The sequence below is a fragment of the Cervus elaphus genome, chromosome 2 (genome assembly GCF_910594005.1).
Source record: "Cervus elaphus chromosome 2, mCerEla1.1, whole genome shotgun sequence".
NCBI lineage: Eukaryota > Metazoa > Chordata > Mammalia > Artiodactyla > Cervidae > Cervus > Cervus elaphus.
The window spans coordinates 17,432,838-17,449,032 of record NC_057816.1 but is presented as its reverse complement, the minus strand read 5'-3'; the positions used below and the strand labels follow the sequence as shown (position 1 = coordinate 17,449,032).

The window sequence follows — 16,195 nt, the reverse complement described above, 5'->3', positions numbered from 1 at the left end:
ACCGGATGCTGGGTTCCCTCGATGGGCGGGGGCACCGACCCCTCAGACCTACAGTGTAGCAGAGACTCCAGGGTCCCGTTGGCCGGCCCGGCGGCCACATTCCTTCCCCCAGAAACTTGCCATGCAGTGGGAGCAGGGAGCAGAGCCGAGCGGAGACGCGGCAGCGCCTTCTCCCCGGCAATGCGCATGATTCTGCGGCTCTGGGCTTGCCACACGTCAACGCACCTTGAATGGGCTCGCCCCCCTCGACGCGACGGGCAGGCATCCCGGCCAATCGGACCCCGGGCTTGCTGACCGCGCCCAATGGGAGGGCGGCGGGGGCGGGCCCGGGGCGGTGCGGCCGGGCTTCTCCGTGGCGCTGGCTGCGCTCCGCCCGGGCTCCAGTGCAGGTGCCGCTGCGCCGGGCGGGAGGCTGCGCGCCGAGCCGAGCGGATCCGCGGAGGGATGGGGAGCTGGCCGCCCGGGCTGCAGGAGCCGCAGGAGCCGCAAGAGCACCGGCGCGGGGCGTAGGCGGCGCGGGGCACTTTGCGATAGGATGAGGCTCCTGGCTGGCGCGCGGTAGTACTATGATTTGGTATGTGGCCACTTTGATAGCAAGTGTGATCAGCGCCCGAGGTCTTGCGGCTCAAGGTGAGTTGAAGTGCAGCGTCCCTCCCCTGCGCCTCCCGCGGATCTTGGCTCCGTCCTCCTGCTGAGCCCGCGCCCTCCCGGCGGGCGCGCTCCGGGCACCGCGGGGAGGGCGGGGGCCGTATCCGCGGTCGGCGGGAAGGGCCTGAACTCGGGCTGCCGGCGCTCGGGAGAGAACGCCTCGGGCTAGGGTACACGTCGCCACCCTTGGCACCAGGGCTTTGCAGCGGGTGCCGCGCCCGGTGCCCTTCGCGGGCGCAGCCGCCGCCTAGAGCGCTGGGGAGGCGGCGGCTTTCTCAACTCTGCCGCCAGGGAGTTTTCCGGTCCTCGGTTGGCTGCGGCACGCTGGACCCCGCGAAGTGCCACCGGTCCGCAGGGGAGCCGGTGCGGGCTCGGCTTGGGCTCGAGTCCCTTCGGACCACACGTCGTGGCAGCCGGAGATCGGATCCCCTCGCAGGGCGGGGCGCACAGAGCGCCGCGAGAGAAGAGCTGGTTCCGCGCGGGGTCTCTCGCTTGCTCTGAGGAGCGGCCGACTTCGGCTGGCTCTTTCCGCGTCCGGCTCCGCTGCACCTGAGCCCGGCCTGGCCGGGCAAAAGTTCCCCGGGAGCGCGCCGCAGCCGGCCACAGCTGGCCACAGCTGCTGTGGGCGAGAGCGGCGGGAGGGGGTCTCCACTGCCGCGTCTCGGGGCGGAGGGAGGTTTTCCTCTTTCTGTGTTTCCGGTCTGAGCTGGGAAGAGGGCAGAGGGAAGCCAGTGAGCTGGGTGATGCGCGCGTGAGCACGCGGGCTTTTGCTCTGGAGACCGCAGAGCGGCCCGCACGCCTCTGTGTGGCATCTCGGCTCTCCGCCCTGCTATGGAAGCTGGAGGTGCCCGGACTCTGAGCGCGCGATGTTCAGCGCGCAGACACGACCCAGCTGCGGGCAGGCCCCCAGGGCCGGCCGGGATGGCTTCCAGGGAGAACCGCCAGGTGGACAGCAAGCAGTAGGAGGACGCACAGCGGAAGACCCAGCGCCCGGCCGCGCTGGCGCAGGAGGACCCTTTGCTCACCTTGTCTGGGGCTGTGTAGGGGGAGGGGAAGTGATTTGGGAAAGTTTCTGGAATGGGATCAGTCTCGCTGGTGTTTGCGGGGGTGTGAAATCAAAGGCAGAGGAAGGCGAAGAGAAGAGTGATTTTGTTATATGGTGTGTGACCCCGGGTGGTTTTAAAACTCTTTCTTTGTCAGGTGGGGAAACAGACCAGAGTGGCCGCAGAAGCTCATGGAGTGGGGTGGGGGTGTGAGGTGGCTTGAGCTGCGCTTCAGAACTTGTCTTCAGCCTCAGTGCCCGCCCCTTCCCTATTGCCTTGTAATCTTCTGATGCCTGCATCTCCTCCCCTTCAGTCTGTGGTATGTTCCTGCTATGGGACTGTCGCAGGAAAGGATGTATTGGGATCTTTGAATAAAAGAGAGACATCGAAGGGAGGCTCTGAAATAGGATCCCAGCCTGAGAAGTCCAGGGAGGAGGATGGACTTTTTGCAAGTTTAAGCACAGAATCAAGGGAGATGTGTGCTTATATTACAGCGCACACAGAAGGGCCAGAATGAAGGAAGGACTTCCCAGCATTGAAGGTTATTGGTTCTGGAGCTTCTGCCTTCTTTCAGGGAATGGAGAGGTCCTTCTGTCGTGGGTGGCTGGACATGAACCCCTGCCTGCCATCCCTGTGGGTTTTGGGAGGGGTCTTTTTAGCCTAGGGGCTCTGTGTGTGGCTGTAAAGGACCTGAACTCAGGTTCCAGCACTGCTACTTGCTGGCCTGTGACCTTGGACACATTGCTTCACTTCTCTGATTGTCACTTGCCTCATTGGGGGTTAACAGTATGAGCTTGTGGGGTGTTTGTGAACATTAGTGCCATGAAGAAATGAGGGGCTGGCTGAGTGTTCTGTGGTGGTGGTGGTTTAGTTGCTAAGTCGTGAGTAAGTAAATGATGATGATCTTGGTTCCATTTCTTTCCCCTGAATGGTTCAGGGCATTGGGAACTGGGAATGTTCCCTGGGGGAGTTCAGACAGTTGCCTCTGTTCAGAACCAAGTTTGCCTTCGCCGCTGACCTTGCCCAGGGAGATGTGGAGGGCTGCTTGGAAATCCTTTGAAAGATCTGCAGAACTGGAGTTGTGTCAGTGGCCGGAACCTGGTGGAAAAGCTGCAGGACACCCAGGAGGCATCATCTCTGCAGCCTCCGGGAGTGGGAGATGGCTGATGGGCCAGTATTTCAGAGGCTGCTATGACAGCTCAGCTGTTCTCTGACTGGCAGAGCTGACTTCCAGGAGATTCTTGATGGGAGGGGCTTTGAGATGCTGGTCTTAGGGTCTGGCTGAGCAGGGGTTGCTCCAGCAGAGGAGTGAAAGGCTTGGGACAGAGGGAGGGGTGGGCTTGAATCCTGTGTGTCTGGGGGGCAGTGCGGAGGCTGGGGAGGGCGTGCAGAGAGCCTAGAAGGTGGCGAGTGGAGCCTGCGTCCCAGGCCTTCACTGAGCAAGCTTCCAGGGAGGACCCTGGCCTTTATCGCCAAGGCTGCCTCCTCTTGTGGACCACAGATTCCGTGCCTGGCTTACCGCTGTCCCCAGATAAAGTGGGTTCTGACCCGGACCGTGCTGGTAGCTGGACTAATGCCCTCTACTCTCAGCCTGGCCCTCCCTCCCTCCCTGTGGCAGTGAAGGAACGAAGGAGGGCATTTAGGCCTGGAATCTGCTAGAGAGACCCCCACAGGCAGCCTCTCAGCTGAGCGGGACTTGGCTCAGGATGTGGCATGCGTGTGTGTGTCCCCAGCACCCGGGGCTGGAGGCAGGCAGGGGTGTGTCTGGCAGTACGCGTTTGGGAGAAGCTGAGGAGGGGATGTGTGGGAAGAGTCAGCTTTCAGCTGCTGGCCCCAAGCTCATCTCGTGTGCTGACCCGGAGCTGCCAGGGGCCAGGGCCAGTGGTGGTTTCAGGTTTGAGGCTTTGAGACAGAAAGCTAGGATCCGGTTACCCAAAGGAGCAGAGGCTGCCTGGTTGGGAGATGCTGAACCCCAGTCTCTCCTGGCTCTGAGCCCTGTGCTCACCATCCTCAGATTCTCTGCCTCTGGCCTGGCTGTCAGGGCCTTGCTGCGCTGAGGGGGTGGGAATGGACCCGGCCCACAGGGAGAGCCACACTCCCTCCCCCTCTCCCCTCCTCCCCAACCCCCTCCAGTCCTGTGCCTCCTTGGGCTAGGCCAGGGTCCCAGGGCAGCTCTCTCCTGATTGTGCCCAGTGATGGGTAAAGCAGTTTGTGTGAGAGAGTGAATGTGAATAGTGGAAAGAGCCATCACTGATGATAGCTGCTGGAAGTGCCTGCACACATCTGTGTGTGTGTGTGTGTGTGTGTGTGTGTGTGCGCGCGCGGGCGCCTGCCTTTGTGTGCAACTGTGTGTATTCGTATGCACATGAATGTAGCAGACAGGAGACCCAGAGTCTCCAGGCGTGAGGTGGGGCATCTTTCCTGTCTGATTGCTGATGGCCGTGGGTGGCAGTGAGGCTAGACTTGGAGCAGATGCCCGGCTCTTCCCACTCTCTGCTCCACACCTGAGTATGGACAGCGCAGAAGCTCCCAAAGTTGGAGGCTCAGCCCTGGGGCTGGGTTGAAGGGAGACTGAGCTCTGAGAGAAAGCCTCAGTGGGGGACACACAGGCAGAGCCAGGGGACGCAGAAGACGGGTCTGACTTGCTAAGGGTTGGCTCTGACCTTGGCTACCCGGTAGCCTAGACTCCCGAATGGAGAAGGGACTTGGTCCCTGGGGGTTGGGAGCTGGGTGCGGAGGCAGCTTGTAGCCTGGTCCTGCCGGGGCACTGCCCAAGGGAGCCAGCTCAGCCTGCCTGAGGCAGCTGACCTATTTTTCTTAGGAATCTTCCTGCTTTTCTGTTCTCTCTTGCGTGATTAAGCAGGAGACTGGTGAGCAGAGTCAGGGCCTCCAGAAGAGTTTTGGAGAACAATTCCTTGTGGGCCAGGCTATGAGCGAGGTCCCAGCCAGCCTGCCTGTCTTTCTGAAAGGGAGGTGACCGGGTGGTGCCCTCTGCCCGCCCTCACCCCCAAGCTCCCTCCTGGTCCAGGCCCCTGGCCAGCTGGGCCGTGGCAGGTAATACACTGTCCAGGTAACATGCAGAAGCTGCTGTCCTGGTTTTCCGGCTTCCGAGTAGGGCGTGCTGACGCTTCATTGTGAGCAGACTCAGGCTTCGATCCCCTGCTTACTTGCTTCCACCTGGCGCCTCACCCGAGGCCCTCCCTGGCTCAGCTCAGGGGCACTGGACCAGGCCTGCGCCAGCGGTGGGCAGGGTGGGTGTGGCTGGGCCTCTCTGCAGAGGAGCTGAGAGCAGAGCAGAGCGGAGGTTGGATTACTGACTGCTTCCTGCCAGTGGCTCCTGGGGAACAGGCTCTTGGAAATACAATCTAGCCGAGAGCAAATTAAGGTGGCTAATAGCTGCTGCCTCCTGGGCTGCCTGGGCCGGAGAGTTAGGGAGGAGAGGCACCCACGGAGGAGGGGTGTCCTGTCCCTCCCCCAGTGCCTTGTTAGATGACGGGAGGGCCAGTTTGGGCTCACCTGATCTCTGACTTCTGCCCTCAGAGGTTGATGGGGAGTGGGGGCCGAAGGCCATGAGGAGCGCTACAGGAAGACCTTAAAAGGTGGGGATTTCTCCAAGGACCTCCTAGGTGGGGTGTGGGGGTCCTGGCTGGAGGCAGAATGTCCCAGTGACCTCTGGCCCACCCACCTTCTGCAAAGGACAACCAGGGTGCAGCCTCATGTGGACATGGCTGTTTCTCCATCTTACACTTGCCTATATGTGTATGGAGTCTCTCCTCTGCTTTCCTCATGCAAGCCTCTGGGTCTGCATCTCCCGGGTGTGGGTTGGGGGGCGGGGGAAGGGCGTCCCAGGGGAGCCCGATTCAAGCTTCCTGGGATCTCCTGGAACCCCCTAGCTTGTCACAGCGGAGCGACTGGGGGACTATTGGGGGCTGTGCCTGTTTTGGACTCAGCAGGGATTATTTTTAGGCTGGCAGATGGAGGTGGCGGTGGCTGTCGCTGGTATTATTAGACAACAGGCCTGTGGTTTGGGAGTCTGGTGCCCGAGGGGGCGGGGGAAGGGGGGAGCCTCCCTGGGGACGTGTACTCACTCATGGCGGGGAGGGGGAGGTCTCCCTGTATCGCAGCCATACGCGGCCAGAGCTCCTGGGTCCCAGGCAGGGTGAACTCAGCCCTGCACCTGCAGCTACCTTCTGACCCAGGCCTGCCCCGCCGGCCTTCTCGGGTTCAGGACTGCAGGGGTCTGGCTGTGAGAACCTGTCCAGAGGGTGCACTGTGGAGGGGCTGGCCTCCAACTCAGGGAACAGAGGGGAGGGGGCTGCTTCTTGGGTCAGTGTGGGAGGGGCCTTGTGCCTTGGTACCTAGCCTGTGGCAGGGGGCAAGTAGGGGCAAAGGGGAGACAGGACAGCTGGAACCTGCCCCTACCTAATTGGCCCCCCACCCCCGCCTCCCCGCCTCCAGGCCGCTGGCCCAGCCAGGGGACCCTCCAGTCTGCTCACCCCTGAAGCAGAGATGGTGGTATGTTTGTCAGATGGGTGTTGGGGTCCCACAAAGACCTGGTATGTAGTAGTGACCTAGAGGAAGCTAGTTTGCCTGGCAGCTGGCCCTCCCTGCCTGGTTCCCAGACTTTGCCTGCTGCCACCAGATTTTGCAGTCCTGCCACCTCTCCTCCCTCAAGTCCCGCCCCTGGAAGAGCTCCAGCTTGGGAGTGGGGGTGGGGGCTGGGCCAGGCCATGGAGGGCTTGTGGTCCTGTGCTCACAGGGGATCCAGTGGCAGCCCTGGACCCGGCGACCCGTTGGGCACCACCTGGCCCAGAGAGCAGGAGGTCTGCACCCTGTGGGCTTTCGGAAAGGTTAGCCAGACCGCGGGGCACCTCCTCCTCCTGTGTCCTCTCTCCCTACCAGGGAGTGCCGGGCAGAACCCCAAAGTGCAGATTTGCTCTGCTCCTCCGGGTACAGCTGGGTCCTGCCGTGTCTGAAAAGGATGCGTGGAATCCAGGACACCTCCTGCTCCCTGCGGTGCTCACCCCACGGGTGCCAAAGTCCCCTTGAGGCTGCTGCAGCCCTCTGTGGTAGGGAGGGGTCTGGGGTCTCCCCTCCTGCAGCCCTCCCCTTTGGTCACCGTCCATCCCTGCCTTCCCTTCCCCCCTCTTTCCTCCTCCCTACTGCTCCTGGGGCCTGGCTCTGTCCCCTCCTGACTCTCCTGATTCTCCATCCTCTGAAGGCCCGTGTCTCTGTGTCCCTGGCAGAATCCTGGGTGCCCTTGACCTCTCTCTCTGTTTCTGCCTGTCTGTTCACACCCTGACCGTCTGTCTCCATTCTTGACCCTGGAATCTCTTGCTCTTGACTTGGGTTGTGTCCTAGGTTTGAAGGCATCTCTCTCCTCCATCAAACCCCTCTTCCATCTCTACTGCCAGCCTGTTTACTTTTTTTTTTTTGCAGCAAGCTTTTCTGGAGAAAGTGTTTTATTAGACATGCTTTGGCTCAGAAAGGCTCAGGCTGAGGGGGAAGTACTCGTGGGTGATGGAGTGAGAGCACACGCAGAGAGAGAGTGTGTGTGTGTGTGTGTGTGTTGAGATGAGGAAAGCTGATAAATATTTTAGGATTTTGAAAGCCAGGAGGACTGGCCTGAGTGCGGGGGCTGGGACAGGGCCTCCCACCCCACTGCCTTCATCCTGGAAGCCCATCTGTTTTGGCTTTGCTCACTGTCTCTGTGCTGCTGGTCTCACCATGTCTTCTTCCAGCTGCTGTCTTTGGCGGAGGGACGTGGGAAAAGCTGTGGGGTGGGGCCCAGGTCCGGCTGGCTCTCAGGTGGGGTGCGCAGCCCTGAGCCTGGGCGGGTGTGGAAGAGGCCGCCTCGTTGCCCAGTTGCTGTGCGGAGAATGAGGCAGTCAAGGTCTTGCCTCCCAGAGCCTCCAGAACCTTTGCTATGAGAGGAGGGCAAGCAACCCTGCCCCCTTCCCCAGGTGGCCACCCCTGGGAAGCACCCCCTCCTCTTGCCCTGGCTCCTGTTTTTCCTCTTCTTTCCTCCAAAGTCTACACACTCACATGTACATGTACATTTGTACACACATGCACTCATGTGCACACATGTCTGTTCTTTACCCACTCCTCCGGGGCCCATGGTCAGCCTTTGTGCCAGGGTGCTGTGAGGCGGGCCCAGTTCCTGCCTGATGCCCCCAGGGGATGGGGTGGGGGCTGGGAGGAGCCTGCTATACTTTCCCTGAGGGGCTGGAATTTAGCCTTTGCCTAAAGCAGGTCTGGGAGGGTTGGGAAACCTGCTGGGGCCTCAGGCAGGTGAGGGCAACACTGCTCTGCTCCAAAAATACTCTGTGATCTTAGCTCTTTCTCTAGAAAACAGTGATGTCACCAGTAGCCAATCAGCTTCCAGAAGGGTTGCCTCCTCCTTCTTCCGCAATTTGCGGGAGGAGGAGAGGGAGCTGGAGCGGGAGGGAGAGAAGGAGAGGCCGACAGAGACACGGACCTGGAGAGGCAGACCACACAAGCACGCAGGGGCCAGGCAGCAGAAAAGCGAAACCCCTTCCCCAGCATAGGCGAACGGAACCCCACATGTACCCCCCGCCCCCAACACACACGCTGATAGAGTCATACAAAGGAGGAGAGCAGGTAGAAAGCATCACCCATGTGGGTGGGAGCTAGAGAGAGACAGAGACACAGAGAGACAGACATGGAGGAGGAGCAAGAGAGAGATGGACACAGGAGAGACACTGGAGAGAGAGAGATAGAACCAAACAGAAAGGCACATAGAAAGAGCCAGATACACAGAGACCCAAAGGAGAGCCAGACAAAGGCACCTGGCAGGAGCCCACAGGGGTCAGAGGTGTGCTCAGAGTCAGGCCAGAGCCTCAGCGGAGCAGCCGCTGTCCGTGGTGCTGCCTGGAGGGGCCCAGCCGGCCATGGAGGGGAGGGGCGGGGTCTGGTGGGTTGTGTGAGTGCTGGGAGGGAAGGCAGGGGGAGGGGCCTCCCAGTGGGCTCTTTCCCTGGGAAGGAAGGTGGACAAGGTGACTTTGGTGTGGCAGCCCGAGTCAGGCTGGAGGTGGGGCCGCAGGCTTGGGGCGGAGCCTGGGTTAAACTGTTCTCTCTGGGGCCGGGCCTGGGGCTGGGGCTGGGGGGTGTGGGCCTCTGCTGGCCTCACCTCCCATCCCTTCCAGTCCCATTCTGGAGGATGTCTGTGTCTTATCCAGCCACGTGCCTTGTCCTCTTCCAGGTAGGGGTGGTCCCCTTAGCTGGCTGAGGTTAGTGGCCCCAGGGTCCCCCTCCCCTGTCCCCAGCATCCTGCGGTCCGAATGGTGATATCTGGGGCTTCTCCTGTCTGATAGACTTGGGGCTTGGACACTGGAGGGCTGGAGGCCCCTCCCTCTCCCTCCTCTGCGGCAGACGCAGCGGGCAGAGGGAGGAGGGGCAGAGAGGCCAGCTCAGGCCGGTGGGGTTTTCCCTCTGGCGATGCCAGGAGCAGCTCTGCTCAGCTTGTTGGGGATTCCCCGCTCCTGTGTGGAATGCTCTTGTTTGGTGCTGTGAACATCAGGCTGAGCTGGGGGTGGGGCGTGGGAGGACGCCGGCTCCGAGTCTTCCCGATGTGCTCTAGCAGGAAGCATCCTGGTGCAAGAAGAGGGCCCCGTTCACCCTTGGCTGCAGTGCCTGCCCGGACCTTGGTGTCCACAGAGGGGCTCAGGCCCTCAGAGCTGGTAGGAGTGTCACTGGGAAAAGGCATGGTCGGGCTGTGCTCTTCAGGGTTGGGAGGGCAGAGGTGGTCTCTGGGACAGCCGGGCAGGATCTCCTGGCCCCTCCTTTCCTGCGTCCCAATGAGGCTGTCCCGCTAGGTGCCCACGGCCTGCGAGAGGAGCCCGAGTTCGTGACCGCGAGGGCTGGCGAGTCCGTGGTCCTGCGATGCGACGTGGTCCACCCGGTGACGGGGCAGCCCCCGCCCTATGTCGTGGAGTGGTTCAAGTTTGGGGTGCCCATCCCCATCTTCATCAAGTTCGGCTACTACCCACCTCACGTGGACCCTGAATATGCAGGTAAGGGCTGCCCCATTGCCCTGGCTTCCCACCTGGCTCCGGGGGGGGCCCCCCGCCCTGTCCCTCCCGCCTGTGTCTCGTAACCTCTTGTCCTTTCCGATGGGCCTCTTATCTCTGTTTTCCAGTTGCTGCCTCTGTCCTCCCATCCTTTGCACTCTGGTAGGTTTTAATTAAGTGGCGAGAGGAGAGGGACAAGGAGGTGGGGCAGACACAGGGCTTCCTGAACAGCCTCACCAATCCGCAGGGGCCCCTGTGGATCCGGAGGTCGGAGGAGAAGGGAGGCCCAGAGCCCGCCACGTGGGAGAGGAGGCCGGCTGGAGGGCGGCTCAGTAGAAGCAGCTGAGTCAGAGCCTCGGCAGGCAGCCACGGGGTTTGCTCTGTCTGGCTTCGCCCACTCCCTCCCTCTGGCTCTGAAGTGGGGGCCTCGTCCCGGGTGGAGGGAGCGTCTGGGCACCCCCTCTGCCGCCTCCTCCTGGCCCCCTGTGCCTTGTTCTGCAATGACTCCTGCCCGCGGAGGCCTCCCTCAGTCACTGCCAGGGCCTGCCCCCCAGGGAGGAGGGCATGGGGCAGTGTGAGTGTGTGCACGGGTGTGTGTGTGTGTGTGGGTGTGTGCGCGCGCTGGGGTTTAAAGGAAGAGAGGAAGCTGGCAGGACATGGGTTTTATCTTTACCTCTGGGCTCTGAGGTCTGCCTTGCATTTTTGTCAGCTTCTATTTCTCACTCTCTCTCTGCCCCTCTCCTTCCTCCTGTGTCTGCGTCTCTCCGGCCCTGGTTGGTTGGGACTGTCTGGTTTGTAGGCAGCTTGCCAGTGTCGAAAACACAGGAGGAAAGCAGAGGAGGTCGTGACATTGGGGCGAGGAGTGGGCCGGGCGGAGGGAGGGCCCGGAGGGCACTCTGGGGAAGGGATCTGAGTTAGGGAGGGTGGCTCAGAATGGATCAATGCTCTGCCTGCCAGCCACTCTGCATTCTCGGCTACGCGCAACTCCCCCACCCCTACCCCCATACCAGCCAAGCTCAGGGCCTGGGCTCTGTCTGGATCAGTGCTCTCTGGCCCCAGCAGCAGGACTGGGAGGGGACGTCAGCACCCTGTTCCTGGTGGCCTCTCCCCTGGCTGCTATAGGGAAGCCACACAGACAGGGTGCTGGGCATGGCAGCCACTGGGGCCCCTGGGACAGGATGTCGCTCAGCCTGGCCAGAGGTCCCCAGGCCCACTCATCCTCTCCTATCCCACCTCATCAGAGCTCCTTCCTCTCCTCCGCCTCTAGAGAATGGGACAGTGCAGGGAACTGAAGCCTTTTCAGTGCAGCTGGTGGGCAGAGAGAGCAGGGCTTTTGGGGCCGGCCTGCCCTGGGCCTGCCTGCCCCAGGCTGGGGTCAAGGGGGGCTGTCCCTGTGGGGCTGGGGCTGCAGGGGGCAGCGCCCTTCCCTGACCCTCTTGGTCCCTCTCCACAGGCCGTGCGAGCCTCCACGACAAGGCGTCCCTGCGGCTGGAGCAGGTGCGTGCCGAGGACCAGGGCTGGTACGAGTGCAAGGTGCTCCTGCTCGACCAGCAGTACGACACCTTCCACAACGGCAGCTGGGTGCATCTCACCATCCACGGTGCGTGGTGTGCGGGACGTGCGCCTGCATGCGAGCAGGTTCGGTGTGTGTCCTGCGTGTGCATGAGCCTCCTCCCCACACCCCTGGGACTTAGCCCCTGACCGTAGCCTGCCCTGGAGACCCTGGTGCAGCTGTGCCCCAAGTTCCTCAGCCTTCCTGGAGACCCTGGTCTGGCCCGCTGGTCAGATACCAGCTGCACCCTGGCCCCTTGGTCGTCCTGGAGTCCCAGAGGCCGGGCAGCTTCTGGCAGAGGGCGGTCACCATTAGTGGGGGCGGGAACTGGGTTCTGGAATCCCAGAGGGTTGAGCATCTGCAGGAATATCCTCTTCAGGGATCCCCTGTTAGAGCCTTCCTTCAGTCCATTTGCCTGAGTAACCGTTGAGCACCAGCCAGCCATTGAGCTGCAATTGATGGGCAGCAGCAGGGCAAACGCAGGGCTGGGTGGCGATCCTGCTGGTCCCGGCCTGGGGGGTAACCCTTCTGATGCCAGTGGGTACTTACTTCCTGGGGTGAAGGGTGACGGGTCTCTCATGGAGCCAGGGTCTTTCCCAGACTGAGGGCCCCCTGTGCCCCTGGGAGCCCTCCCTTGGGAGGAGAAATTCCCAAGGAGCTGGGGACACTGGAACCCAGAGAAGGTGGAAGAAGAAGTGATCCCCACAGTGGAGGGGAGCAGGGTTTTTGCTTTGCTTTATTTTACTCTTGATTCAGTTTGTGGCATGGTGTGTTCAGCTGCCACGTGCCGTGTATCCTGAGCTGGTTGTCGAGGCTTCAACGGCACTTGTGCTTTGGATGCCCAGGCACGGCTTAGGTCCTTGTGACGCCTGTGACCCTGAATGCCACGGTCAGGAGAGAGAAACCGGCAGTGTCCTGGCTTGTGAGCTTCTCCTGATTTCCACTGGCCTTGTCTCACGAGGTTGGGTCAGGTCGTGCACCTTCTGCCCTGAAAGCCCATTGGGGGCCCTGGGAAAATGGTGTGTTAGCCCGAGACTGGCCCCTGGGACCAAGCAGACCTAGGAGTGGTGGCCTTGGGGCAGTGGTCCAGGCTGCTGACCCACTGCATGCAGCTGACTCCTGGCATCAGTCCCCAGAGACCCGCGGTGGGCTGATTTTAAACCTTCGGTGGGCTGTCCCCACTACTGGTGAGCTTTGGAGTCAACTTCCTTTCAATGCCAGCTGTTGTGTGTGCCGGGAATGAAAACTCAGCTTAATATTAGTCCAAGCAAAATGTAATTAGGAAGGTAAACCTACCGCGGATGGCACCACTGATGGAGCGCTGAGCCAAGAGCCCCCACGCTGCCTGCTTTCTTGTGCCGTCTCCCAAGGTGGGCTGATGCCGTCACAGCCCTGCCTGCCTGCCGCACATCACCGCTGGGTCCTGTCCAGGGAGTGGAGGCGGGTGGACCAGCAGGGAACACAGCCCAACGATACTCAGCTTGTGTCGTGAGTCCACCTCATTCACTGTCTGAGCCACGTCGCCCGCCTCCCCTCTCTGAGCTTCACTGTTCTGTTTCCAAGAACCGTGCCTGTGTGCAGGGCTGTAGTGAAGATTAAACGAAGGGCTGTGGATGAAGACGCCTGATGCTGCATTTGGAACGTCGGCTGTGCGGGGGTCACTCTGTGTGGGATACTGGCCACCCTCCCCCTCAAGGGAGAGAAAGACCAAGTCGGGCAGCCCAGGAGGGGCCTCGGGCTGGCAGAGGCGGCCTGGGTGGTTGAAGAGCCCTTGGGAATTGACCCATGATCAACATGCGTTCCTGAATGTCCACTCGGCAGGCTCTGGGGGTATGCAGAGTGAGCTCTGAAGGATCGTCAGGGGACAATCAGGTCCACAGGCAACTACAGTACAGCTTTGGGAGCATGAGGGACGGGGACTTCTTTGAGGAAATGAGCCCTGGGCAGAGACCCTTTGGGGAAGAGGAGTTGGCCAGGTGAAGGGGGTCGGGGGGTCAGGCTGGCAGGGTGTTCCAGGGCAGAGGAGACAGTATGCCCGGAGGCCCAGAGGAAGCAGAGCCACTGCATTTAGGAGCCTGGCTGGTTGTTGGAATGAAGGGTCAGGCTTCAGCACCGGAGCTCAGCTCATCATGGAATGCTTTCCCTACCAGGGCACCCCTCCCAAGGTGAGCGACCTCACCCTCTCCTCCTGCCTCCCTTCTCCTGCATTCTGAGGTTTCTTCTAGCGTACATACTTCCCTTATTGAAGGAAAGAGTCTGGAGCGCAAACATTGCATTTCTTCCAAACTAGAATGTTTCTTGTCAGGCATTTCTGACCGGGATCACCCTAGGAAAATGAAAAATTAGAATCACAAGTTGTCTCCTTCTCCTTTTGTGTTTTCTTCAAGACCAGTTGGGAGGAAGCAAATCCAATTATTTCCTCATTGCATATGAAATACTAGAAAAGCCCAAGTCAGGCCTCGCTTTCTGTCGGTGAACTGCTTGGAGGAGAGGCCAGCCTGTTTCTAACCTGCGTGATTAATTATAGGGCATGTGTAAAAAAAGAAGAATTAAGCTGGAAATGCAGCTGGCAGGCTCACACCTAATCCGGTAAATAATCGGGAGTCAAACCATTATTTTCCTGAAAACTTGAAATTGTTCAAAGTGCTTTCCTGATTAGCACCTAAATAATAAAGTAATTATGTAATTAGTAATTAATTTGTCACTTCAGGAAATAATTTACCGTATTATCTTTTCCTTAAGCGTGACACAGGGGTAATAGAGGCCGAGGCTCTGTGAGCTGTAGTTCAAGAGCAGGCTTGGCAGCAGGACTCTGCTGGGATGGGCTCACAGGCCAGGCTCGGAGGCAGTCTGGGGCTCGGAAGCCAGGTTCCCTTTGCAAGGGCTTAGCATGTGTTTTGGGGCTTCCCTGGTGGCACAGATGCTAAAGCATCTGCCTGCGGTGCAGGAGACCCAGGTTCGTTTCCTGGGTTGGGAAGATCCCCTGAAGAAGGGAATGACTATCCACTCCATCATTCTTGTGAAGAATTCCATGGACAGAGGAGCCTGGCAGGCTATAGTCCATGGGGTCACAAAGAGTCGAACATGACTGTGCAACGAACACAGAATGTGTTTTACCATCACGTTTGGTGTGTGGAACGTCGGGGTAGGAATGACTTTCTCAAAGATGTTTGTTGTGCGTGATGAAGAGCGCTTCCCTGGTCACCTCGCCTTCACTCGTGGCCACCTTGGTGGCCACACTGAGCGGAGCGTTGGGGAGATGGTTGAAGAAGGCTGTCTCACCATTGTCTTGTCTTCAGTTTTATATTTGCATTTGTGTTGGTGTGTGTGCGCGTGTGCACGTGTGCTCGCAGCACGCACCTATTCCATTGCATTCGTCCGTTCATTCAGCCGTTTGTTGAGACTCTGTTTCCTGCCAGTTCAGTTCTGGTCAGTCGCTCAGTCATGTCCGATTCTTTGCGACCCCATGGACTGCAGCACGCCACACCTCCCTGTCCATCACCAACTCCCCGAGCTTGCTCATGTCCATCAAGTCGGTGATGCCATCCAACCATCTTATCCTCTGTCATCCCCTTCTCCTCCTGCCTTCAATATTTCCCAGTATCAGGGTCTTTTCCAATGAGTCAGTTCTTCACATCAGGTGGCCAAAGTATTGAGCTTCAGCTTCAGCATCAGTCTTTCCAAAGAACATTCAGGACTGATTTCCCTTAGGATGGACTGGTTGGATCTCCTTGCAGTCCAAGGGATTCTCAAGAGTCATTTCCAACACCACAGTTCAAAAGCATTGATTCTTCGGTGCTCAGCTTTCTTTATGGTGCAACTCTCACTTCCATACATGAACTGAGCTAAAAGCTGAGCACATAGTGGGATTTACAGAGATCTCTGCTCTCAGGAGACTTGGTCCTTAAGTGCTTTAAACTGTCTTAGGGGACAGGACTACAGCAAGTGCCTTCCTCCACCGGCTGACCAGGTGAGGCAGTGGTGGCATTTTAGCAAAGATGTAGAAGCACCAGAAGGGTGAGATGTGAATATGGCCCAGGAAGAGGGGATGGCAGGTGCAGCAGTCCCAGGGATGGAATTTCTTACTTGTAGGAAGACACGAAGGCTAGAGTGTTGGAGTCGATTTGAGGGATGTGTGGTGGCTGGTGGACAGCTGTGACCCTAGCATTGCTTGGGCCTGGGGCGAGGCTGCCTCCTAGGAGACCCCTCTCACAGCTTCACCTCGGGGCCTCAGAAGCCCTGGGCAGCTAACAGTGATGACAGTACTGGCAAGATGACCACCGTTCAGTAGCTTTACGTTTTACCAGCTCCTCTCACAGACTCTACTCGGCTCATTCCTCCCATCAGTGTGGAGGGCAGGGGTTTAGGTAGAGCCCAGAATGGCTGAGCCCTGGGCTACAGGGTGAGGGACATTTGGACTTGAGCTTGAAGCCTTGAGACAAGGTCAGAAGTCCTGGCCCAGCCCGGTGTTGTGGACCCTCAGGCTGGTGCCCCAGTGTCCCCACTCCAGAAGACCCCAGGTGATTGTCCAGAGGGTTGAGGGTGATCAGGTGGCTTCTAAAAGCAGCTTTGACAGATGAGATGGGGTGTGTTAAAAGCTGATTGTTTCAACAGGGTGGGATTTTAGTCAGGACTCTGAAGTGGGTGCTGGGGGAGCAGTTTGGGAGGGAGTGGCCATGGCTGGGCTGGGAGAAGATGTGGGATTGTTTCTGCAGGGTCTAGGTGATCCCATGTCACCTGGCTTGTGATTGGTGTATGGCCTGCAACCGTGGGCCTGGCTGGGCTGGGGTTACGGAAAGACGGGTATCTGGATGGTCGAGGTGTGAAGGGCTGCAGGTGTAAGGGTGCCTCATTTATCCCTGTATCCCTGGTGCTGAGCATGGGGGGCCTCCCTGTGGGTGCTGGACAAACAGTCCTTT

The 16,195-nt window shown here is 59.6% G+C and overlaps 1 protein-coding gene across 5 annotated transcripts in view; it reads left to right on the top strand.

The window, feature by feature from the left end:
• Positions 1-407: 407 nt before the first annotated feature.
• The window catches only part of IGSF9B (immunoglobulin superfamily member 9B), a 47,201-nt gene continuing 31,413 nt past the window's right edge, over positions 408-16,195 (top strand). For 4 of the 5 annotated variants that reach the window (XR_006335025.1, XM_043873220.1, XM_043873213.1 and 1 more), the window contains exons 1-3: positions 408-630; positions 9,530-9,727; positions 11,178-11,324. Coding sequence is in view for 4 of the 5 variants with exons in the window: in XM_043873220.1 (XP_043729155.1) it covers positions 567-630; positions 9,530-9,727; positions 11,178-11,324 (409 nt within the window). In the remaining variant the exon portion in view is untranslated. Of the gene's footprint in view, positions 631-1,786; positions 2,233-9,529; positions 9,728-11,177; positions 11,325-16,195 lie in introns of those variants that run through there. The other variant, XM_043873227.1, reaches the window with a different exon arrangement.